Source organism: Ictalurus punctatus, chromosome 20, assembly GCF_001660625.3.
Source record: "Ictalurus punctatus breed USDA103 chromosome 20, Coco_2.0, whole genome shotgun sequence".
In the NCBI taxonomy this organism is placed as follows: Eukaryota; Metazoa; Chordata; class Actinopteri; order Siluriformes; family Ictaluridae; genus Ictalurus; species Ictalurus punctatus.
The window spans coordinates 16,064,229-16,091,454 of NC_030435.2; the positions used below are offsets into that span (position 1 = coordinate 16,064,229).

The window sequence follows — 27,226 nt, forward strand, 5'->3', positions numbered from 1 at the left end:
CAACTTTTTCAAAAAAAAAAAATTATTATTATTATTCTCCCTTTTTTTTTCCCTTTTTTCTTTTTCCCTAAATCTTATCAAGCGTCAAATGTATGGAGCTCTCTTGTTCAGAGCACTAATAAATACTTTTTCCCTGTCTCCAAAACTTACACGCTCTCACACCACACTCATATTATACATATTATAAGCACATATATTTTAAGCACACACATTTGTTAGTACATATTCCATTCATACACCGGGCATGCTGTATTGCACGACCCGGACCTGGGCCCAGGATTTATTCCCCTCTCTATCCAGCCCGGGAATCTAATCTATCTATCTTTTATCTAATCCTTTTCCAGCGGTATTAGGGGTCCCCACCAATGCAGCCGCCACTAGACTGCTAGTCTAGTCTAGTAGCCGGTATCTGGGGTCTGAGGCCTCATTTTTCCACCTGCTTTCTATCCCAGCCCTGGAGAATTTCTCTATTTCTCTTTTTTCTACCTTTTTTCTACCTCCTCCAGCGGTATTGCAGGACTTTCACTCACACAACACATATACCATTTCTTTATTATAATTATAAAAAGTACATTCTATAATCTATACTTCTCTTACCTCTTCTCACTCACTCCAGGTTCTTTTGGAGACCCACTTAGTCTTTCTTCCCACCCCGGGGCTTCTCAATCGTAACAACAGACCACTAAAACAGAGCTTTGAAATAACAGGCGTCTGCAATGCCTTTTCCTATACGGCCTGTCTGTTGCTTAGAGAGCGAAGTCCCACGGGAGAGATTCCAGACATATAGATCTTAGCCCAGTCCCATCTGGGGTGCCAAATGTTGGCTCGAATTTAGCCTATTACCCAAAAACATTTAAAATTCAACTTAGAAGCCAATACTCACATCTACCTCTGAGACCAGTTGGAGATAGAAAAAATACACCAGCCGTGAGTGAGAAGAAGCAAGGGTCCAGCTTTATTGTTCCATTCCACCACACGAGATCCACACCGATGAGAATTCTCAGAAGTGATCCCCCCTACCCTGAGCTTAAGCTCCAGTATTTATACTGTATTTACACACTAGATAACCCATAGGTTTCCAGAAAAGGCCTATTTCACTTACCCATAGAATTGAAACCCGGGGTTTTACTTTACACATAAAATCAGAACTCAGGCATTTCCAACAACCCAGGAAACAAAAACCCAGTGTTTCTATTTACCTAGGTTTTCAAAAACCAGGGTTCTCTTTTACCTAGGTCTTCAAAAACCAGGGTTCTCCCTTACCTAGGTCTTCAGAAACCATGATTCCCATTTCCCTAGGTAATAAAAATGACGTAAGCAAGACGACTAAACAACCGGGAGGGACCTTGGTCTTATCGTTATCTCGAGGGGGGGGGCAGCCACCCTTATAACTGGCTTTCTTCATGGTTCTCTAAAAATTAAGGCTTTCCTTGCGAGACGAGAATCTTCACCATCTGAATCATGAGTAAGTTATATTTTCCTTTTTTCCCCGTACTTCTCATTTATAATTTATTTTCATATTTGCACTATATTTCTTATTTTATATATATTTATACTACTTGAAAAGCGGTTTACTGTACTTCCAACTTCTTAATATCATTACAGTTCTACTGTCCTGCATATCCTACTATTCTGTTTTTTATAGAGTTTCTCTATTACTATAAGATATTATTAAAGTTATTCATGTGTGTGTATGAGGAAGAGAGAGTGTGTGTGTATGTATGTTGTGTCTACTTGCCCGCCCTTGACTGTACGAGTGTGTGTGTGTGTGTGTGTGTGTGTGTGTTTTTAGCACTCCTTAGCTCGTACACTTCTTTTTGACTTTTTTGACTATTACTGATCTTAAATTGCTCGTAATTCCAATCTGTCAATGTCCGCCTAATCCCGCTTCTACGTGTCAAGGTGCCCGTTTTTCCTTCTTCTCCCTTATGTTTATTTTATGACATTTTTTATCCACAACACTAGCCAACATTTTGTTTTGTTTTTCAGTTGTTTTCCAGAAAATATCAAAGCAAATGCATGATGTGATCACTTATTAATAATTAGAAGCTTCTCTATTTTGAGCTCAACCAAAGAGATCACAGTCCTTTTCTACTGGCTCACAAGTTCAAGGTTCATGTAGTCACAAATTAAAATTCACCTACATAAATCTAAAATGAAACTAATATAACTGCTACTAGGTGCCTGCGACATTAAGGTGCCTTAGTAAGATGTTGGGGACCATGAGCCACCAGAATTTTCTAAAACTACTGGAGGGATGAATACTCTGAATAATACCAAGTAATAGCAAGTAATAAATAAATATAGGTAGCGCATGTTATTAAGAAATACTTCTAAAGTGTTTCTTATAAATGCTGCCATTTTAATGCTAAATGCATGACTAATAAAAATCCTGTTGAATGCTGTCGTTATATGCAGTTGATATAACCACAAGCATAACTTCCTTAGTCTAAGGAGGAAGTTACATGATGGCAGCAGCAATGCAGCTTGTCTTCTTTCTCTTCGTGCTGGTCCCAATCACAGGTAAACTAATCTACTAAAGTCTTTCTAACTGAAGTAGGTAAAGTATTTGATATACTATAAACTACACGGAGCTTTAGATAGCAGACTGTGTTTTTAAAAAAAAAAAAAACAATATGATCCATTATGTGATACACTGTTCAGAGTTAGTGTTGAAAATATTGTATGTCATCTAGATGAGTATGAGATTATTTCAGGCTATTGATTATATGTCAACTAATTACTAAACAAAAGTGTGTTTTTTGTTGTTGTTGTTTTTTGTTTGTTTTGTTTTGTTTTTGCTGTAATCCAATATTCCACAACAAATTATACTGTTACCACACAAAGTAGTACCATTGCACACACCATACAGGGTATGAACTTGTTCCTTTCAGACAGAGTGGTATAGTTAGAAGTGTTGGAAAAGACAGATCTTTTGAGATGCTGTTGAGAATCAATTGATGGGTCATGACAGTCTATAAATGATTTTCAGTGTCTAAATCTGATTTCTCAGAGTCAATTGTCATTTCAAATTAGCATTAAGTGTTCTACTGACTTGCAATTTGAAAGAGGCATTAAAAGAGGCTAGATATACATTCATACATTCAAGATTGTCTAAGATTTTGTGTGTTTAAGTAGTGTAAAATATGATTATTAAATGGTGTTATTTACTTTCAAAAGAAACTCATCGGTTTATTCTGGTGCTTTCCACAGAGGTTACAAAAAAAAAAAAAAAACACTTCCGTTTGTACTTGGTTTCACAGTTCATTTTGGGTGGTGTGTTTGTGTTGTTTCTGTTCAGTGCAATAGGGCAACTCTCCCCTGTATAGTTAATACTTTGATAGTTTATAGTTTGGGATAGATCTAGTACTGCAGAGGTATGAACATATTAAAGATGTATGACTAATAACTCAAATGTACAGTATATTAACAATAAATTGAGTTACTACCTTGAAATAACAATATAATTACTCAAAATAACAACGAAGTGTCTTGAAAATGATGAGTTGAAAAATTGCATAATGAGATAAATTTAAATAACAATATATTGAAATACTGAGATAATAACATGAAATTAGGCAATATTATCTTACAATGTGAAGACAAAATAATGACGTTATTACTAATTTTTATGGATGTGTTTTACACATTATATTAAGGGACATAGAGGAATAAGGGTTTGGAATAGGGTTCTGCCAAATGCTGTAAATGTATATTACAGTGGACAGGAGTGGACAAGATATACATGCTTTATGCAAATGTATGTATTTATTAACAAAAACAAAAACAATGACAAAGTTTGTCAAGAAACTCTCAAAGGTACAGAATTTACCATAAAAATATGCTGAAAATCATAACTCATGGCAAACTCAAGCCCAAATAATACAAAGCAAAGATATCCCAGGAACCCATACAGATCCAGAATTTACCTTTTTTTTTTTTTTATTACTTCAGTATAGAATAAAGACCACACCCTGGATCTCTCACACATCTCAAGCAAATCACACAAAGTGTCCAAAGTGTCCAACCTCACATGCGGGAAAAATAAAGGCACACAAAAACATCCTTTGTGCTGTGTGTTAAGCTTTAGAGTTATATAGGCTATTGGCTACCTTTGCTCTATCATCTTCACACAAGTCATTTGTTCTTGAAATTATGGTTATTGTCAACTTCATATGTACAGTCATTGGAATGGATAATTATGTTATACAGGCTCTCATCCTCCACAATGTTAATTGGCCTGCAACCTGTTGTCAGCTATAGCTGCTTTTAGCTCGATGCTTGTAGTTTTGTGAATGGATTTTCTTCAGTCACTATCAAACATGTTACAATTATTGAAAGTAACAAATACTTTTTCATTATTTTATTTATTTTATTTTTTACAACAGGTTTTTTTTTTTTTCAAAATAATCTACTCTTAATTTAATCTGTTTTGACCTGCTTGAAGGAAGCGGTAAGGGAGATGAGGGTGCCGCAGTTTGTATATCAAAGATAGTATTCATCTTATGATGCAAACAATTTAAAAATTTTATTTATTAATGGACACATCACACTTTTTAACTGTCTAACATTATGGATTGGGCGTGAGGCTCAAGTGTTCAGGACAGAGGAGCTTGCACTTTTCAGTTTCTTGGTAACATGACAAAAATGCATCTTTTGTCACATTAAATTCAAGAGAAAAAAAGAGAGGCTGGTGAAGGAACGACTGTATAAAACTCCTATAGTGTAATTAGTAACAGGAACTAACTTCCTTGTAGAAAAAATTACTGACTTTTACCAAATGTTAAATAATCTTTGCCTAAGAGAAAACTTCACATCAATGAGCATGCACATTTTAAATTGGTATGTGGAATGTCCGATGTACAAGTGTCTGTATATTAGTTGTTGCTACTATAGAAACAATAACACATTTAGAAGAAGCCTTTATATGTCACATATACATTACAGTACAGCAAAATTCTTCTCTTCACATATCCCAGCTTTTTATGAAGTTGGGGTCAGAGAACAGGGTCAGCCATGATATGGTGCCCCTGGAGCAGAGTGATTAAAGGGCCTTGTTCAAGGGACCAACAGTGGAATCTCAGCAGTGTTGAGGCTCAAACCCCCAATTTTTATCAGTACTTTTATCAGTAGCACTAAAAGTCAGGACCAAGTCATGGAAGTCCAGAAAGTCCATCAGCATTTGTTTTTTATAAGAAAGCTAAAGGTGTTTTCTCAAGGTCATAGCTTACTATAACAAAAGTTATTTTCAATGTTGGAATACTGGCCACAATGATGTATATATTGTTATTATGGCGATTCCTGCAGTAATTACATTCCAAGAATTTCAGTCACAATTTGTCTTGTGAGCTACAAAACATTTAGGCAGTATCGCTCAAATATCATGCGATACCATAGTGGTGTCTCAGACCCTCAGACTGGATGGCAATGAAACTGACCATCCATTCAGGACCACTATAGTGTCCACGACAATATAGTTGCAGTTTTTTGAGTCACCTTCTCATGTGACACTAATTTAAAACACGATCTAGCACTAACAAACAATGTTAGATAGATAGATCCCAAAGGGGAAATTTGATCAAAACATAGTCAAACACAGTCACTCGAGCTCAGGATTGAACCAAGGAGGGAAGAGCTCTAAAACAGTAACACTCACCCCACACCAGCTATTTGTTCTTATACCACCCATTGATTAAAGTAAAAATGGATGTGCTCATCCATGATGTACATAATGTATACCTAATCATGCATTTCGACAGCATGAGAAAAATAAGTTGTGATCTTTGAGAAAACAACATCTCTTCAGAGACACCAGAATACGGCTCAAGTGAAGCCATGATCCCAAACTGAAGGCATTCATATTTTCACCAGAAAGGTCTATCTGAGGCTAAGGACCTAAATTACTTCCAGGCTACAAGAGCCTTGCCCAGAGATGGTTGAAAATTAGTATAATCTATTTTTCATTATTATTTTATATCATTACATATATTTATATAATTTTATATACAACCAAAATTCCAAAAAAGTTGGGATGCTGGGTAAAATTTAAATAAAAACAGAATGCAATGATTTGCAAATCTCATAAACCCATATGTTATTCACAATAGAACATAGAAAACACATCAAATGTTTAAACTGAGTGAATATACCATTTTAAGAAAATATAAAGTAATTTTGAATTTCATGGGGGCAACACGTCTCAAAAAAGTTGGGCAACGAAACACTGGAAGTGTCCCAACTTTTTTGAGACGTGTTGCGGCCATGAAATTCTAAATCAAAATTTTTTTAATGGTACATTTAGTCAGTGTAAACATTTGGTGATTCTGTGTTTTATTGTGAATAACATATGGGTTTATGAGATTTTTAGATCATTGTATTCTGTTTTTATTTACATTTATTTACATTTTACACAGCGTCCCAACTTTTTTTTAATTGAGGTTTTATATTTTTAATATTTTAGGGGTTCATCACATTAATTTATTAAATAAAAAGAAACTAGATGAATTTACATTTCCAAATATTTTTTAAAAAGAAGCAATTATTGCCAGATGAGGGAGGCAAAGGAAAATTCAAAGGCAGTCAGAAGATTTATTAATGAAACTGGCAAACAAATCCAAAACAATGTCCTAAAAACCATGGTCCTAAAAACAAGCAAAATGTCAGGTGATCAGCAGACATCAATACCAGGGCAAAATCCAAAATCACAAAACAAGCACCAGACCAAAGTCGAGAACCAGCATAAGCAATACACAGAAATAAAGGCTTGTCAAGTTCAGGTAAGGAGAGTTACTTCATAAAGTTGATGTGGAAATGTCCTTATGTGCTGTGTGGTAATGATTGTGTTCAGGTGTGTATGATTAGAAAGCCATGAATGTGAGCGTGATTAGGTCTGTAGGTGTTGGGAAGTGTAGGCCATGGTGGCCATGTTTGTATGCCATGGTGTCTTCTGATAAACGGATTGTCTTACTGATTCTGCTGTTCACCTGACAATTACTCATTATCATGGTGATTACAGCTATTTTAAAAAATCATAAAACAATTAGTTTTTGGTTTATGAATGAATTAACACAAAAACACAGATTGTACATGGACCATAAAGTTTGGTGAAACACCATTACTTTTGAAAGTAAACAGTATTTTTACAGCAAAATTGGTTTAGGTTTACAAATTGTTGCATTAAAAATAACAGGTTTGGTTTGTATTACTATTTTATGGTGTTTTGTTGTTTCATAAACTTTTACGAGATGTAGTGCTATATAAAGCTTCCCAATTAGATATACCATTGTGACATTACAACAGAACACCTTTGGTAAAGTGATGGTTTTATATACATATTGTACCTTAAAAGACCAAGCTATATAATTATAATTATGACAAAATGACAAATTCAACCAAGAAAAATAGTTAAATAATTATTTATCACATTCTCTCAAATGAAGTGCTAGCTTGTGGCTAGCTTCTTGCTTGCCAAAATAATGTTGGGCTAGCTTTAGCCTAAAGTTGCTATCATCAATTAATTCATTATTATTCTCCACCACTTAGCACAGTTCTGCTTCTCTTTTCCTCATCTTCTTGTTTTCTCCTTCTTTTATGGTATCCAGACAGGTAAGTTCTTTTCATTTAGATGAATATATAATATTTTACATAATATTTTATTACTATAATACATTTTATAAATATAAAAATATGAGAAAAAAAATAGTTTTCATTTTAAAATAATATAATATAATATAATTAAGCATATTATCATAATCTTTCAAGAAAGGGAATCTTGTGCTGACTAAAGATATTTTGGCTCACTATTTTAGTAGTGCGGTTCTGCTTCTGCCAAAATGTCCAGTGGGCATCTTTTACAATATGTTTTGTTGAAATTATGTTCTACCTTTCATTTCTGCACAGCTATAAACCAGGACAATAGGGTAGTGTTCCTGTAGCTCAATACTGTTCTGTAGACATGTAAATGTTTTTTTATTTGTAAGTTTGTTTGTGGCCATATGGCCAAGCCAGTGGTGTTACGGATGTTTTGTGAGACCCCAAAGGGCATTTTTTAATTTTATTTTAATAATTTAACATTTTCTATCGATTTACACCAATAACCTAGGCTCTGAAATTAGAACAGGATGTTTCTTGGATAAAGAAGAGCTAAAATAAACTGCAGCACTTTTATATGATTACTGAACTGTTATGAAGGTTTTTTAAATGCATTTTAAAGAAATTCATTCATCCTTTTTAATAAGCCATTTTTTGTAATTGTGATTTTATTGTGTAAATTTTGATTGTTTAATTAAATAGTGTCCCCACTGTAGTCATGTTTGAGGCATTTTTTAATTTTATTTTAATAATTTAACATTTTCTATCGATTTACACCAATAACCTAGGCTCTGAAATTAGAACAGGATGTTTCTTGGATAAAGAAGAGCTCAAATAAACTACAGTATTTTTATAGGATTATTGAACAGTTCTGAAGATTTTTTTAATTTCATGAATTTCATTCATTCCTTTTTAATGGCTAAAGAATCAATCAGTTGGGATCATGCCTTTTACATTTACATTTCATTAAAATTCAAATCAATTTATAACATTTTTGACATGCGTTTTTCTGGATTTTTTTTTTTGTTATTCTGTCTCTCACTGTTCAAATAAATCTACCATTAAAATTATCGAATTATCATTTCTTTGTCAGTGGACAAACGTACAAAATCAGCAGGGGATCAAATACTTTTTTCCCTCACTGTACATTATAAACATGGACAGAAAAGCAGATAAAAATTGATAAGATAAGGCATAATGTCCTATTATTGACATGTTATGTTAAAATGTTAAAATTAAAATGTTTTAATCATTTCAGTGGAACTGTCATAAAGGTAATTTATGGCAAAGTTATTAATATGTCAAGGTTGTATATTGGAAGATTGTGCCTTAAAATAATCATGATTTTATTTTGTATATCCTCATCACACCAAAAGTAATTCTTGTTTATGCCACTGCCCACCAGCAATGTGTTTCTGAATTGTTTTAGAGTGTGACATCAGGCACAGCCAACAAGTGTTACAATTGTTCTGCAGGTTACACACATGCTTTCTCACAGTCTTGCAAATAGAAGTTGCAGGTGCTGAACAAATGCTTCTTGGTGTCATTACTATTTAGCCATACTATTTAATATGCAGTGTGCAGTTTGGTATACAGCCCTACCGTAGATTCTTTGCTGAATTAAGCAAAAAAAAAATTAAGCTCTTCTACAATTTCATCAACAGTATCTTTATGTTGTTTATGCTGAGACACACTAAAATAGTGCAGTGCCAGTTCATAGCTTGCTCTACTCGTTGCATGAATATTTATGTTGGTCATTTATAAAATATTGTAACATAAATTAAAAAATATCACCCAGTCACCCAGTTATACTGAAAAAAAAAATTAAATATCAGTGGGAATATACTTCAAACATATTTTCTCATATGAATTCATAGGGGTGGCAATAATTGTTGCACACTTATATTTACAAAGATTTTTTGTATAAACCTCTGTTTTGTTTGCAATTGTTTGATATCCATGAGAGCAGGGTACTTTTGTGGATTTTTACAAAAGATCAAAAGGTTAAACAATAAAGACAATTTTTCACATGCTTATTTGCTCATATTTACCAAGGGTCCCAATATAAGTGGAGGACACTGGGTAATCAAATAAAATAAAATAAAAACCTTAACTCACAAGAGAACTAAATATTTTATCTTTGCTCTTTCCCCACAGTGTCTGAAGAATATTTGAAGTATTGGAAGTTGGTTAACAGTTCTGTTCAGCTGGATGTACAAAAAAATAATTATAAATTCTATGATGTCTTCTGGTTGTTTAATAACGAAAACTACATTGTGAAATGCAGCAACAAGGATGAAATTAGAAATTACCCTGATTATAATGGCAGAGTGGAGTTCGATAAGAAAACTCACAGTCTAACACTGATGAACCTGCAGAAGAATGATAGTGGACTCTATGAGGCAGTAGCTGATCATAACGTGAAAGCTATTATTGCTAAGTACCAATTATATGTGTTAGGTAAGTCTTATAGCTAACAATGCACTAATGATACAATAATGTTATAATATGTTAATTATATATTTTTTTATTAGCTGTTAAGCCTTTTTATTGTAATTGTGATTTTATTGTGTACATTTTAATTATTTAATTAAATAGTGTCCCCACTGTAGTCATGTTTGAGGTCAGTAAACTTTGCCTATACTGAGATATATACACTGAGATATATACAAACTGTGTGCAAGTGTGTGCATTTACTAGCAGTACAGTAATACATGTGTATGTGTGTATCCCAGATCCAGTGGAGGATCCAGTTCTCAAAGTCTCATTCCATCAAAGCAATGGCACCTGTAATGTGACTCTCACCTGTGAAGCTAAGAGTCTCTCAATCACCCATCTTTGCTACAATGATAATTGTGATATGAAGAATGTAGAAACACGTGGAAACAGCTCCCTTTCCATCTCATTGTACATCAATAACAGCTTCATCATTTGTCATCATAGCAATCCAGTCAGCTGGAAAAATAATACATTGAAGTTGGAAAAGGAGAAACACCTCTGCTCTTCTGAAGGTGTGAACATGCACACATTCACATCACCTTACACTTACCCACACATGCACATAAACCCCATTCTTATATCATGTTATTCTTATTGAATTGGATTGTATATAAATTGAATATCATTAACAATTTATTTTCCTAGAAGATAAAGAAGAGCCCATGGAGACAGGTTGGACCATAATCATAAGCATAAGCATAAGCATAATCATTGTAGCATTATTGGTTTGTGTCACATTCCATTTCAAGAACAGGCAACGAACAACAACAGGTAACTACCTTTTTTTAGTCATATTTATTGTAATTAATGTGGATGAATAATGCCGAACACTTTATTTAGGTGGTTCATTTTTGATTGCTTTGTTATGCACTAACTGTCAATTTTATTGTCAGTGAACTATCTCACTTATGTCACCTAAAAGGTACCCTTAGAGGTATCAAGTAGTATTATGATTGTTTTAATGACAGAACCATTAATAACTGTTAATTTTCTATAAAAGCACAGCTCAGTAGTCCTGGCAGCTGGGAAAATCACATTTATATGGAATAACAAAGATAACATATAATGTGTTTTTTTTTGTTGTTGTTTTTTTTTAATAGTAGCAGTAAACATGCCATTGTTATTTAAGAATGAAAAACATATATGTATGGAATAAAAATGGATATGGGTAGAGGTGCTGCAGTTACCTGTCTTGTAACGGTAGGCGAATTAGATGCAAGTGCAGATTTAAAGTTTAATGAAACAAACAATACATATAACAAGCACTATGAACACATGGCAGAGATATAAGGACTAAAGAACATAACCATGAGCAATAACAAAAGACAAGAAATCATAACGTGACACAGAAAGACAAACGCAAGACAAACAGTGCTGTGCAGAATGTGACTTAAATACCAGTGCTAATTAACAAAAACGTGATGGATATTATAGTCCAGTGCTAGTTCCAGCATATCCATGTCATTACCACCCTGTATTTGATTATTTTCATATAACAGCACATCCCAAATTGTGTTATTTCACATATTTCAATGTCCTTTTCCAATAATTATTATTTATATATTTAAGGTACTATATTTCTTATAATTCCTAATAATGCACATATGTACATAGGTGTGTAGCACATTATGTATATAGTTTAAGAAATTGTACATACTAATTAGGAGCCAAGCACTGAAGGTGCATAGGCACCCAATTGTTATTCTACCTTTTCTTATTACCAATCTTCTTCCGTTTCTTCTTCTTCTTCTGGCTACGGTATATATGTCAGCTCATAGAACCATGTGGTAAATAGTTATGGTGATAGGTACACCGATTGGAGAGGGTCTAAGGAACATTCTGACCAAATTTGCGCGAAGTGCTGCCAATGATCAAGCACCACCATCGCCACCATCAAATTTGGGCCTATTTTGGAAGTACTTTTATGGTCATTTCCTGGACTCCCTGGGTCGAGACGAGTTCAATGCACCCTATGACATAAATATTTCCAATTTTTTTCAATCTTCACTAAATTTGACTCACATTTTCCTGAGACCTGCATGAAAAAAGTATCAAAGGAATTTTGATATTCAAAACCATTCTCCTTTAACATGCTGGCAAATGCTAAAAACAGGATCTGAGGGTATATCTCAGCAATGCATCTATGTATTATCATGCCCTGAATCGGTCCAAGAAGTTTCATAACTGCAACACCTTGTGGTCAAGAACAACTTCTTTTTGTTAACTTATATCATTTAAAGAATTTGTGTTAAATTCACAGTCTTCTTTTTAATACAATTGCCTGGAACATGCTAAATTGAACGCAGACCAACATCTGAAGTTCAAGTGTACTTCCTGTTAACCATCTTGAATTTTGTCAAAAACTTTTTTTTTTCGCTACTCCTACTACAAATTATGTCCAATCAACACTAAATTTGGCATAGACGTGCATCTCAAAAAATTTTAATATCATGGAAAAGTAATTTTTTTTTTCATAATTTCATTCAGAAAGTAGAACATTCATATATTCTAGATTCATTACACATAAAGTGAAATATTTAAAGTGTTTTTTTGTTTTAATCTTGAGGATTATGGCCTACAGCTCATGGAAATAAAAAATCCAGTATCTGAAAATATTAGAATAAAGAATTTATAATACAGAAATGTTGACCTCCTAAAAAGTATATTACTTTATGCACTCAATAAATGGTTGGGGCTTCTTTTGCACAACTTACTCCATCAATGCGGCGTGGCATGGAGGTAATCAGCCTGTGACACTGCTGAGATGTTCTGGAAGCCCAGGTTGCTTTGATAGTGGCCTTCAACTCGTCTGTATTTTTGGGTCTGGTGTCTCTCATAGATTCTCTATGGGGTTCAGGTCAGGCGAGTTGGCTGGCCAATCAAGCACAGTAATACCATGGTCAGTAAACCAGTTAGTAGTTTTGGCACTGTGGACAGGTGCCAAGTCCTGCTGGGAAAGGAAATCAGCATCTCCATAAAGCTTGTCAGCAGATGGAAGCATGAGGTGCTCTAATATCTCTAAGACAGCTGCATTGACTCTCGACTTGAGAAAAACCCAGTGGACCAACACCAGCAGATGACATGGGAGCCCAAATCATCACTGACTGTGGAAACTTCACACTGGACTTTAAGTGACTTGGATTCTGTGCCTCTCCACTCTTCCTCCAGACTCTGGGACCTTGATTTCCAAATGAAATGCAAAATTTACTTTCATTGGAAAAATGATTATGGTTGTTTATACTTGAATCAGGCTGAGAGATTAAAGGCTCAGGAAGCCTTTACAGGTGTTCTGAGTTAATTAGCTGATTAGAGCTCTTCTCAGGTCGACATTTCTGTTATAAAATCTTTATTAGAATATATTGAGAAACTGGATTTTTGATTTCCATGAGCTGTAAGCCGTAATCATCAAGATTAAAACAAAAAAAAGCCTTGAAATATTTCACTTTATATGTAATGAATCTAGAATATATGAAAGTTTCACTGTTTTAATTAAATTACAGAAAAGAATAAACTTTTCCATGATGTTCTAATTTTTTGAGATGCACCTGTACATCATCTGCAGACCAACCTGGATAAAGGTTATCAAAAGAATGTTGATATTCCAAATGGTTTGCCCATAATGTGCCAACAAATCTGACAAAAATGCTTCCATCTAAGTGCCATTTTTGCTACTCCTCCTCCAAATGTTGTCCAATCGTCACCAAATTTGGCTCACATCATCTTGAGACCTGTTTAAACAACTGTCTACTTCCATTCTAGCTGTTCTTATACAGACAACATACGACTGACCGGGTTTTATATCAAATAACATTTTTATTGAGCAATTTTCAATCAAAAAAACACTATAAGACAAATATAAGTTTGGTGCAGATACTTGCACAAAGTGAGTAAAAAGGCCCAGACTGATAATAAAGAAACATGAATACCTTAGATATTTTTAAAGTTTATATTTTAAAAGAAAAACATTTTCAGGTCAAAGCAGTAGCAGTCATGATCACAGGTCAAAGTAGCAACAGATAACAGTCACAGCAGTGGTGGCAGCTGCAGCAGCAATGCCACCCTGCTGCACACCTTTCCTCCTACATTCAAAGAATTCTGCCACTGTCCGTGGTCAAAACATACACATCATGATTGAAACTACAAAACTACCCTTTGCCTAAATTCATGACTTTGTTTTCCTGTGAATGCTTAGGCAACAATTGTAGCATGTCTGTTAATGTTTCAAAGAGTCAAAGCACCGAATCTGGGTGCTTGGCCCCTGGATCTGCTGCTTGCAGCTTTAATTCCCTTTTATAAACTTTTCCACCTAAAGATAAGATGTGACTTTTTGTACATAAATAAAAATTGCTCTGCTTGCAATGCTGCTTCATGCTTTTCCTGGTGATAAACTTAACTAGCCCTGCAAGCTGTTAATTAATAGCACATTAATAAATTATTGCGTGACAGTCATGAAACTACAAAAGCTGTCAAGAATTTTAGAAATCTTCATTAAATTGAGACCAAGTTCCCATTTAATTAATCACTTGATATTATAGACCATGATGAGCAAAATAATGTTTTAGTAATGGTATTCAAGTTTGCATGTTTGCCTCGCATCTCTGGGTTTGGGGTTTGATTCCCGCCTCAGCCCTCTGTGCAGAGCTTGCAATTCAAAATATTAAGTATTTTACTACATTTGTAATTATTGTGATCAACTACTGTATAGAGTATATTGTTTAATTCCCTAATTACTATACAGTCAGTTCTATATACAGCAATGTAACACATGTGCTACATCCCTCATTACTTAAAGTTTTTACCAAATCATAATTTCTGGATAGCTACACAAAGAAAAGTACATATGAGTAATGCAGGTAATTAACTTGTAACAATTTGCAGATTTATATTATAAAAATTCTACAACCTTTAGTTATTTAATTACCAATTCCCTTTAGTTTAAGTCCCATAGTGCTGAAGGTGAATTAACATATAGTCAGGTCCTTTAAATTTGTGGTTGAATTCATGCAAACTTCAATCAACTTGGAATATCATACATTTCCTTTTTTTCAGATTGTTTTTAATAATTGAATGAGTAACAAAGTATTATTTAACAAAGTAATATTTTATTAGTCTTGAAATATGCTATAAATAAATATGAATTTAGGCTAAATATGCTTGTCTATTTTATTGTAATACCCATTTGCATATTTCCACCAGAAAGAAAGATTTACTTCATATTATTGCTTTAGATAAAATAGAGTACAACATGCAATAAATAGACACCGTCAGTTTCACCTTGTCTACATAAACCACACTAGTGTAAAAAAATAAAAAATACAAAAATACATAAATAAATAAATAACTATATTAGACAATATTAAGTGTTATCTCTCTTAGACATGTAGCTTCAAGAAACTAGTCTGTCACCTGACAATCTTAACATGTCCTTTACTAATAGTACACACATGCTTTTTTTACATAATGTAAGTGAAATGTCATAATTGATTAGTGTTATAAATCTAAAGTACATTGGACTTTATTGGATTAGATTGTAATTTAGACACAGATATGTGTAGTTCATAAGGAATAAGTCAATGACTTTGAGATCATCAGGTGCTGGGTGGTAAACTGAATTATGTCTGATATTTCATCTTGAATTTTGTTTGAAAATATAAACCATTTCATGTCCAAACCTCCTAGATTCTGGCACCACGGTCTATGAAGAAGTTAAGGTGACCTTTTATAATAGAAATCTCTTTTGCATATTATTTACATATTATTGGGAAAAAGAACACAGTATATGGTTTATTTAACAGTTTGGTTAAACCATGTCTGCAGGGGGACAAAAAAGCAGAGTCAATCAAGACGTCAGAAAACCTTGAAACTCCTTGTACTCTTTACTATACTGTCGGGAAGCCAGCCCAGGCTTATAGTAATGATGAGAACACTGTAAGCACTGCAAATCCTGGCAGCAAGGTAAATGCCAGCAAATAAACATTCTTAGTTTTACAAAATGGTAATTTTCTATTAATCTTGAATAAAATATAAACATGTATTTATACAATGCTATTGACATTGCTACCATGCATTCCTCCCGAATAATGATTTATAATGTATGGTTAACTAAGAAAATATGTTAATAATAATGCTGCAGAGAATATTTCTGATATGTTGCCACACTAGGATGGTGATGATTATTATTGTAGAAAGAAATTTGGTTCTATATTTTTGCCAATCCATTATTCTGTTAGTTGCTCAAGGGCATATCAGTGATTCTCTGGCAGGCTCTGTTACAAATTGATATGTCAGTCACTGAGCTTTAAGACTTCAGAAGGAGCTGAACTGTTAAAATGCTTTTGTAGAATTCATCACCAAATGAAGAAAACTAAATCAGTTCCTCTGGTAGCCATACATCTTTATATGCGAGATGGTTTTCTTTAGTTCATGAACAATTCCTTTTGTCCTCTACATTTGCTTCTTTCTATCATTCTGGTTTAATTCAACATTTCTACATCCTAATTTTCATATTCTATGAACATTTTTACAGTATGGGGGATGTCCATGTGTGGCATTTTGCTTTTTATCTCAAATCGAGTTTATTTCTGTTGTCAGCAGGCATATTTAAGAAATAATTTATTCTGGATTAGAGCAAAGAACTCTCTGTGCATCAATGCTTTGTTGCATCCCTTTAATGCATTGTTGATATTCACATGCATGTGAAACAAGTACAGTATATGAATGTGTTGTGGTGCCAGTGAATTTTTCCAGCTATTATATCTATAACCTGTTACTCACACTGTAATGCTGAAATATTTGTAGTATATTAAATTTAAATTGTAGTAAATATTTCATGACTCCCAGATTACAAGACAGCAAGTCATGTAGTGTGAACAGCACAGTGATCTGCCAACGCTGAAAGTCATGCAGTGTGAACTTAGCCTTAGTTCACCTCACCTCCCGATCAAAGTTGTTCTTTCTTTTGTCACGTCACATTTGTCACGTCTGTACCCTGGAAACAGAAATGATTAGTTCACCTCTCGAGTCTTCGGGGAGCCAGGGAGCTATGATTACAAAGACTACACTCCCAGATGAGCTGAATGAGTTCTATACTCAGTTTGAGGCCCCAAACATTAGCCAGCATAGGATTCTGGACTTAGAGGGCACATTGGACATGCCAGTCACTGTGTCATCAGCAGAGCTGCACATGGCTCTGAAGAGAACGAACCCACGGAAGGCAGCCGGCCCAGACAACATCCCCGGGAAAGCACGAGCAGGGTTTGCTTGTTGGAGCTGGCTGATGTGTTCACACACCTACAATCTGTACCTTGGTCCGGCCTCGGTGCCTACCTGCTTTAAGTCCACCACAACTGTGCCACTCCCAAAGAAAAACACTGTGACCTGCCTGAATGATTGTCATCCAGTTGCACTTACACCAGTTGTTATGAAGTGTTTTGAAAGGATAGTCATGTCCTACATAAAAAGGACTATACCAGCCACTATGGACCCACTTCAATTTGCATATCGACAAAATCATTCCACTGATGATGCTGTTAATGCTGTTATCCACACAACCCTCACACATTTGGAGGGTAAGGACACATATGTGAGAATGGGGCCGGCTGTGGCTCAGTTGGTAGAGCAGGTTGTCCACTAATGGGTTGGAGGTTCGATTCCCACCCCACATGACTCCACATGCCGAAGTGTCCTTGGGCAAGACACTGAACCCCAAGTTGCTCCTGATGGCAAGTTAGTGCCTTGCATGGCAGCTCTGCTACCATTGGTGTGTGAGTGTATGGGTGAATGAGACACAGTCTAAAGTGCTTTGGATAAAAGCACTATATAAGAGCACCATTTACCATGCTAGAATGCTATTTATTAAAAAAAGCTCGGCATTCAACACAGTCATAACACGGGGGCTCCCCGAAAAGCTCCTCATCCTCGGACTGACACCTTCCCTCTGTAACTGGGTACTGAACTTGGGTCCTGTGGCCTCCCAGACCAATACCAGGATTATAAATTTTGTGGATGACACATTGGACTGATCACTGGTGGAGAGGAAACATGATATAGAAGATAGGTGGCAGGACTGATGGCCTGGTGTCAGGAAAATAATCTCTCCTTAAATGTATATAAGACCAAGGAAATGATTATTGATCCTAGGAGGAGGAGGAGGAAGGAGCAGCATACCCCAATTTACAATGGTGAGACAGAGGTGGAGAGGCTGAAAACCATTAAATTCCTCGGAACCTACATCAGCGAGGATCTCACCTGGTCTAACAACACTCAGCAGCTCCTGAGGAAATCCCAATAGCAACTGTACTTCTTAAGAAGGCTGAGGTAATTTGGCATGGCAACCGGAATCCTCAACAACTTTTACAGATGTTCAGTTGAAAGTGTGATCACCAGTTCAATCACAGTGTGGTATGGAAGCTGCACTGTTCAGTATAGGAAAGCTCTCCAGCGTGTGATAAAAACTGTGCAGTTTATTTGTGGAGTAGCCTTCCCATCACTTCAAGATATTTACAGCACCAGGGTCATCAGGAGGGCTCACAGCATCATCAGGGACAGTACACGTCTAGAATACAACCTCTTCATACTTCTGCCATCTGGGAGATGGTACAGGAGTGTGAAATCAAGGATAAAAAGATTCACAAACAGTTTTTATCCACAACTCATTAGACTCCTGAACAATACAATACATTAAACACTAACTACCTCACTCCCCATTACCCTCACTGACTGTTGCCCTGATTGTTGCACAACATATATTTGCACATTTTGTACATATTTGCAGATTTTTTTTTTGTATATTTAGCCTGTATATATTCACTATATTGCATATTTTTGTAAGGGAGGCTTGCAAAGTAAGAATTTCATTGTGTGGTCTAAACCGTGGTGTTTTAACTGTGCGCATGACAATAAATCTCTTGAATCTTGAATTTGCTTTTCAATGGTTTTGATTCCATGGGATTAATGCATGGTTTACTTTTTGTTAGTGCAAGATGTTTATGTTGCAAGAAGCTTTGAAAATTTTGTTTATCTTGTTTGATCATTTATTCTGTTTATAAATGATTTGATAAACATGCTTTTTATACCATGCGTTTTATTATGAGAGAGAACATCTAAACATTGCTTAAGCCACAGTTCTGCAGAAAGGGATCTTTAGTTTATTTCCTATTTCTATTCCGCAGAGACTTCCTAGTTCTTTCTATTTTTATAGTGTTTCTTTTTTGTGACCTCTCTATTATTTCCCAAAAAACACGTACATGCACACTATTTAATCATATACCATCAGGTGAAAAACAAAAGTTTGGCTAAGAAAAACGTTAATTTTTAGTACACTGATTTTATGGTTTATACTTTGATTTTTTTTTTAACAATTTTGTTCTGCAATTTGATTTTTATGTTAAAGAGGGCTAATTGTTGACATAAAGTGTGGCATTTAAAAGGAAACCATGTTTTACTCCTCTGTGCACTTCCTTTTGTTAAGAAGCCATTCATATTTATTTGAACGTTTGATTTCTTGTACAAAAGTTTCAACAATGCAATGCAATCTGGGAAAATATTCCATTATATAACAATTTAATGAATTGTGAATTTTGCACAGAAATAAAATTGAAGGCTTTCTTTTGGTCCAAAGCTACTATGAAATAATCTGTTTCTATCAACAGAGTGGCTAATAGGAGGGGTAAGAAGGGTAAAATAGTTGCTCATATTATTTACTGTTGCTGGATGTGAATATATGTAGCACAATAAAATGCTTCTGTCCATTTGGACAAAGTTTAATAACACAGAACATTACTCACTTATACATAAATCTGTGCCCGATAAAGTTCACTTTCATTTGCTCCAATTTGTCAACTGCTCTTTGACTTAGTATTCCAAAATCATAAAAAATTAAATCAGAAGTGATTTATCACCATATTTAGGCTACCCAATACCTGTAGAATCATGAACAAAAGATTATTATGTATGTTTTATTTACATATTATGTATGTAAATTTATTTGTTTAATTTTATTATGTGTCATATGTGGATGTTCAAGCTTTATTTCCTTTGTCCTGAAAATCTTTAGGAAATTTACCCCAGTGAAGTGAACCCTGATGAGAGCAACCTCTATGATGCTCCAGATAAAGTATGATGAACAGAATCTTTCATATTTATTGAGTTATTGTAATTAAACTGTTTGGAGCCGTTTTTTAATTTTGTTAAAAGAATTTTAACTGCAAACTGCAAACCATTAATGATGTGCTGACAATTTTATTATGGAAAATCATAATATAAAGTTTTGAAATATACAGTAATTACGGTTTGTTTGTTTTTTAATCTAGAATCAAGGAGCAAGAAGTAACTATAATGTGGAATTCCCAATACCTCAAACCATTTATGCTACAGTGAACAAGGCTGGTAAAGTTATGTAAGAAGCCCAGCTTGATGGAAACACACTTTATGAGAAATGAAAACAAAAATGTATTACTACTTTATTGGCATTTTAAGTACTGTTTTACTTATCTGTGATCAAATTCAGATTTGTTCTATTAGATTTGGTTGGCATGAACATGTCTTGTGGCTTTGTGATAGGGTTGGAAAGCAGAGGAGCTTCTCATGGAGAAAAGAAACTTTGTTAAAAGTTCACTATGAAAACAAAAATGTCAGAATGCCACATGCCAAGTTTTTATTCATTTTAAAAGGAGCAACTGGTTTAATCAAGTTCTTTTTTGTTTCTCTACAAGAATATGTGTATGATCTGTGTATGATAGATCTATGAGATCTATATTAGAAGTACTAAATGCATTTATTTAAAAGGGTTTGTATAATCGAATATACACAGTATTCCTTTTACTCCAAATGTCTCAATCATCCTTATGACAAGGATATATCAATCATTATGTAGAGTATCCGCCATTTGCTTCTTTAGTTCTTTAGTAGCCACTGTAACTATCACTGAGCTGTTTTGCTACCAAAATCTCCACTTTACAAAGTAGGATGTTGTACTTCATCAATTCAGTTTTATTTGTACAGCGCTTTTAATGGACATTGTCCCAAACAGAGTTGGGTGTAACGCGTTACAAAGTAACACCTTACTGTAATCTAAATACTTTTTCTAATAATGTAATAAAGTAATATAATTTATGTAATTTGATTACAGTTACTGATGTGAATAAACTTACTTTACTTGCGTAACAAATTTATTGTTAAGAAAACAATATTAAATAAAATGCATTTTAAAATAATCATGTTTTGCCCCGAAGATTTTTTCTTTAGCCCCAAATAATTCTCCACTTGGAGAGAGTTTGTCACTACGTAACTGGATGTGAGTAAAAGAAGATTGTAATTTTATATCTTCAGTGAATGGAGGTGAGAGGATTTGGCAGGTTTCACTTCTGCCAAATGCTAGCTCATATACAGTTAGTGTGAGAAAAACTGATATATGCCTTTTTTTCTTTTAAACTAGTAAATGGGTTGAAACGGAAACAGTAACATCCTTTGATGCTGAGCAGGAAAACAAGGTGTGTAAATGTCTATATGAGCTCCAGTTTACATGAACATGATATGAGAGAGCATAAGGAAAGATAATGTACTTTGCATGGCACTGTAGCAGTTGTACACCCATACAACGATAGCTTCGCTGTGCCTCCCCTTGGCTAGCAACACCAAATGAACCTAGTTAAAAAAAAAGTTTAATATTGTATTGGTCTGGTAGTCCTACAAACAGTGACAACACCTGAGGCAAGTATTATGATAAATTCAACTTTTTCTGATTATCATACAATGCACACTAAAATTATTGAAAAAACTATGAGTTTCACTCTGTAGTGTATTTTTGTAGATTTGATCAATAGGGTGTAGGGTGTTCTGACGAGCTGTCCAACCCGCTCAGGATGTGCTGCCGTTAGTTCAAGCTGTCATGCTAATCTAACGAAATGAGCTTCTTTCTCAGAATGAATTAACACCTTAAAATAAAGGACATAGAAACAGGGGTAGCACATCTTGTCAGCTCTAAACACCTATCAGAATGAACTGCCACCTGAAAAAAGGATATAGAAACAGGGGTAGTACATCTTGTCAGCTTCAAATATCTATTCAAATGAACTACCACCTTAAAAAGGATATAGAAAAAGGGTTATTAACATATTGATAATCAGATATTAACATATTAATGGTACACTCAGGTCATGGTCTAACTGAATTACATACATTTCCATAAAATCTAGCATTTCATCTTTACTGCACTGCACTGTGTGTTTGTGTACATGTGTTAGATTAGTTTCTATGTGGAAGAATAGTGTAATAAAGTCTTGTCTATATTCAAAGTGAAGTTATGTGATCTATCGCTCATTATCCAAGTCCCTAAACTTGCCAGTCACATTATTGTGCTAGGAAACAATATTGTCATCATAATAAGATATCACTGTCAAAGGCCACAAGAGTAACTTTCCAGAATCAATGAACGCTCTCACCAGCCTTTTCGCTGGACAAATAAATTATTTAGTTGCTGTAAGTTGATTCTTATAATATTCCTCCCGAATTAATCAATATTCCCTTTGAGCTAATGCTTTCCCTACAGCCCTTATTCTAATTTTGACATCTATCCTGACTATTCTGTAGGTTTTAGCATCAGTAGGTAATGTCCATATATTATATGGTAAAACAATTTGTTCAGAACTTATTAAATATTTTAAAAAACAGCATTAGTTTGTAGGCAGAAAGATGCATTGTACTGTTATAGAGGACGTGCACTGACATCACTTTCCTGCTGGAACACACCCCGCCTGGCTGGACTGAGGGGCAAAACGGCTGGTTTTAATAGGGGAATCTGCGATAACGCTAGTATAACTAACGATTATCAGCTTAAATTAACTCGACAGTGACCCTTACAATTTGCCCAAGAACCTGTGATCCATGGACACTGGCATGTGACCAAGAATCGGTTTTCCCAAGATTTATATGTACCTGAAGCCTGAACGCATAAGAAAAGCCTTAACGCTTGGTCCTACTTCAAGGCGGGATTTGTTGGAGAAATTAAAGTCACAAGAACACCAATAAACATTCTGGTTGTATGTACAAATATTTTTTTTTATGATTATATAATTTTATTTGGTAACCCGTAAGCTAGCTAGTCCTAGTTTGTTTGCAGCTAACATTGCTTCCTCTTACTAACATTATATATATATAGAGTCCCACCTGTCCAGAAAAAATAAACGGGAGGTGTGGCAGGGCATACAGGACATCACGAACTACAGAGGCTGTGATGCGACAACAGGAGACCTGAGTGCGATGCTGGCAGAAGAGCACTCATCTGCTTCAGCCCCACCTCCACCCTCATCTGGCCCCCGTACCAGTCCAGCCCTGCCTCCATCCCCTTCTGGTTCCTCCACCACTCTACTTACTGTGAGGGAACACGATGTTAGACGGATGTTTCTGGCAGTGAACCCCAGGAAGGCTGATGGCCCAGACGGTGTACCTGGTAAGGTGCTCAGATCATGTGCCCACCAGCTTGCCCACATCTTTACCAGAATTTTCAATCTCTCCCTGGCCCAAGCAGTCATCCCGGCCTGCCTAAAATCAGCCATAATCATCCCAGTGCCAAAGAAGTCGCCCACCACTAGCTTGAATGATTATCGTCCTGTTGCCCTCACTCCAGTTATCATGAAGTGCTTTGAGAGATTGGTTCTTCAGCACATCAAGGACTACCTCCCCCCAGATTTCGATCCTTTTCAATTTGCTTATCGTGCAAACAGATCCACGGCTATCGCCGTAGCTGTCCACTACGTGTTGAGACATCTAGAGCAGCAACAGAGCTACGTTCGGATGCTTTTTGTGGATTACAGTTCGGCTTTTAATCCAATAATTCCGGACATTCTCTTCACCAAATTGGTCACCCTTGGCCTCCCCCGCCTCACGTGTGCCTGGATAAAGGACTTTCTCACCAACCGGTCCCAGACAGTGAGACTCGGACCCCACCTCTCCTCCACTCGCACGTTGAGCACAGGTTCTCCACAGGGCTGTGTGTTGAGCCCCCTCCTGTACTGTCTCTATACATACGACTGTAGTCCAGTCCACAACAATAATCTTATCATCAAGTTTGCTGACGACACCACAGTGGTCAGACTCATCTCAAAAGGAGATGAGGCAGCCTACAGAGAGGAGGTCCTAAACTTGGCAGCCTGGTGTTCAAAGAACAATCTGACTCTAAACACCAAGAAAACCAAGGAACTCATTGTAGACTTCAGAAAACACAACACTGAGCTGGCCCCCCTTTTCATTAATGGTAAGTGTGTGGAGAGGGTCCACACCGTCTGGTTTCTTGGCGTCCTTATCTCTGCAAACATCTCCTGGACGGACAACATCACAGCGGTTATCAAGAAGGCTCAAACGCGGCTACACTTCCTGAGGGTTCTCAGGAAGTACAATCTGGACTCCAATCTGCTGCTGATCTTCTACCGCTCGTCCGTCGAGAGCCTGCTGACATACTGTATCACGGTGTGGTACGGTAGCTGCACTGCAGCAGACAGGGAGAGGCTTCAGAGAGTAGTAAGAGCAGCACAGAAGATCATTGGCTGCCCTCTGCCCTCCCTGATGGATATTTACACCTCCCGTTGCCTCAGCAGAGGAAAAACCATCATTAAGGACAGTTCTCACCCTGAATTTGATCTGTTCAATCTGTTGTCCTCAGGGAGACGTTACAGGTGCATCAAAACAAGGACTAGTAGATTTAAGAATACTTTCTTCCTGAAAGCTATTACTATTATAAACACATACATGTACTGAGTTCACAGCATATGTATATAGTGTCTCAAAACTGTGCATTTCATAGTACCTCCCCCATCCACCCCAATATCTTGTTTATTTATCTTGTTTATTTATCTGTTTATTTATCTGTTTATTCTTCTTGTTTATTGGATGTACATGTTTGCACGGAACAAAAAGGAGTGGCTCTTAATTTCATTGTACATGTGTATAGTGACAATAAAAGGCATTCATTCATTCATTCATTCATACTGTATTTGTGAAGGTAAAACACAGAGAACGAATGAGCCCCCGTTATTCATCAGTGGAAATAGGCAGCGTTTAAAAATAAATATGTAGCAAATTATTCACCATTGTACAACATGAATACCACATGTGAAAAGAACCTAAACTTATACTGCACTGCTTACGACTTACGAGTAAAAAAAGGACTGAATCTTTTGTTGGCACTCTGTAAAAAGATAGCTCAGAATTCTTATTGAATCTATTAGCACAGTCAAACACACAACAGATTTTTCCCATTTTAGATTATTTTTTTCTGTGTTTTCGCGGAATTCACACAGTGGGTGTGACTGCAACGAGTTCCGGCTACCGTGACGTCATATGCGCACACTCTGTTGTTCATGATACAGTTCACCATTTTATTCCTCTAGTGAAGCAGAACAACATGCAATGTTGTAACATTCACACAGTTGATTTCACATCACATGCTTCCTGTCACATGGTCAGCTACACCACAAAGAAGAAGTAGTTAGACACAAACATGTTCCAAGTTACCCCGTATGTCACAGAATAGACAGACATATGTATTCAAAAATTTCCAGATAAAGTTTCGGTCTCACACATAATGAATCTTCTCAGTAACAGGAATAGTAAATTTTCAAAAAGGGGAAAGACCTCCCATGACTAAATAGTGTTCTGAGCACCAGAATTTTACCTTTGTTGCCTTTCACATCTTGTAATATATAGGAAAATAAGAGTTCATGTGTTTCAGATACAATATCATCCCCTACTGGTGTGTCAGTTCTTAGTTACAGAAGGCCATCCAAGTTAATGTCTGCGTAATGTACACCTTAATACATTAATGCATTTGCATGAAACCATTAATTTGCTTGCATAACATACACTCTCAGAAAAGTTGTGTTAATATCCTACACACTTTTTGTGTTATTATTATTTCAACATGTGTTAAATTATCCAATAAATGTGATTAAAAAAAATAATAATAATAATTTCACAAGTGACCAACACAACGTGTGTTAAATTATTGTCCAATCACGTTACGGACTGCGCTGCCGACATCATCATCATCATCATCATCATCATCTAAATTCGCCTCAAAGTGAATGTTCGTTGCTTTGAGCTTTTGATTGTGACCGCCGAGTCGGAGTCCTGAGGCGAAAAAACTAAATGACCACAGGTAAGTTAGCGTGCATCACTATTTGGAATTAATGCTGCTGAAAATGCCTGGCCGAGTTCGTGATATTTAGGCAGGGAGCTCTCGAAAATTTATTCATTGGAAAACTATAATTAGTTCATTGGAAAAAATAGTTAACTTTACCTATTGCAACAGCTTCACAAGTGAATATTGTGTACTGCTTCCACAGTGTTGGCGTTACACTACTAGTGTCATGTGTTTATGTTGGCTGTGAAATATGGACTGAGGTTATTCTATAATTCTCTAGGTCTGCATCTTATCCCAGGCTCTGAGTTAGAGTTAGCTAGATGGATGCTGTCACCAATCACAGTAGGGATGAGTGATGCTAACCTAGACGCTCACCTCAGCTGATAACGTTACTTTAGCATACAGCACGCTACCTTTACCTTTTTGAAAGTTAATGATAATGTAGCATTGTAGCTATTCACCATGGTGTAATACAGAGAGTAAATTAACATTAACTACATTTAGCAAGTGTTTTGGACAAGGAAAGCTGTTTTATTTAGTATTAGGAGGATGGGTTAGGGCTGTGTTTCTTCATGTATTCGGTGAATGTTAATTCTGATTAACAGGTGCATACAGTCCGTGGCTAATGGAGCTTAGTTAGTTCAGTAATGTCGAGGCCAAAAATTCTTCACAAGGTTAACGTGACAAAAAGAGAGGATGGGGTTACAGTAGGTTGTAATGCTTTCCACTATCTCTGTAATGTTGGTTAACTTAAATAGGTTATGCAAATAAATTGGTGGTGAGGCGCTAAAGCTGGAAAATAAATATTCACAAGTCAGCTAGATTTTCATGGTGAGTCTACAGCACCATTTTGTTCATTAGGAGAGTGGAGGTCACATTTCTAAAGTTAGACAATTTGGGATTCTCTAACACAATTTCTCAGTTGAAGCCCAAAGGCATTTGTCCATATTTTGTAGCTAACAACTAACCACAACTCTTTTTGCTCTTTTACAGCTTTTCAAA

General features: G+C 35.7%; 1 protein-coding gene and 1 further gene across 4 annotated transcripts; one reads left to right on the forward strand and one right to left on the reverse strand.

Annotated features, from left to right (window-relative positions):
* The first annotated feature begins 1,002 nt into the window (after window positions 1-1,002).
* LOC108280583 (T-lymphocyte activation antigen CD86) lies at window positions 1,003-21,302 on the forward strand. 3 transcript variants are annotated; one of them, XM_053673871.1, is made up of 9 exons: window positions 1,379-1,465; window positions 2,419-2,523; window positions 9,748-10,050; window positions 10,326-10,601; window positions 10,735-10,860; window positions 15,769-15,800; window positions 15,907-16,044; window positions 20,144-20,203; window positions 20,400-21,302. In XM_053673871.1, exons 2-9 carry the CDS (start codon window positions 2,466-2,468, stop codon window positions 20,487-20,489), a joined length of 1,083 nt encoding a protein of 360 aa, XP_053529846.1. In that variant the 5' UTR covers window positions 1,379-1,465; window positions 2,419-2,465; the 3' UTR covers window positions 20,490-21,302. The 3 variants fall into 3 exon arrangements, with proteins under 3 accessions (XP_053529848.1, XP_053529846.1, XP_053529847.1); XM_053673872.1 differs by having other exon boundaries at window positions 10,738-10,860; XM_053673873.1 differs by lacking the exon at window positions 2,419-2,523 and having other exon boundaries at window positions 1,003-1,465.
* Window positions 8,667-17,723, reverse strand: LOC108261516 (leukocyte elastase inhibitor-like; the record flags this gene model as incomplete). The annotated part of the gene is given in 3 exon segments (NM_001329258.1): window positions 8,667-8,682; window positions 13,216-13,243; window positions 17,081-17,723. The product of NM_001329258.1 is annotated as a leukocyte elastase inhibitor-like (mRNA).
* Window positions 21,303-27,226: the final 5,924 nt, after the last annotated feature.

Bases quoted from the DNA above. Each gene is read 5' to 3' on its own strand.
- LOC108280583 (XM_053673871.1), top strand. From the start codon at position 2,466: ATGATGGCAGCAGCAATGCAGCTTGTCTTCTTTCTCTTCGTGCTGGTC. The intron at 2,524-9,747 runs GTAAACTAATCT...CTTTCCCCACAG, and splicing joins CGTGCTGGTCCCAATCACAG to TGTCTGAAGAATATTTGAAG. The intron at 10,051-10,325 runs GTAAGTCTTATA...TGTGTATCCCAG, and splicing joins GTACCAATTATATGTGTTAG to ATCCAGTGGAGGATCCAGTT.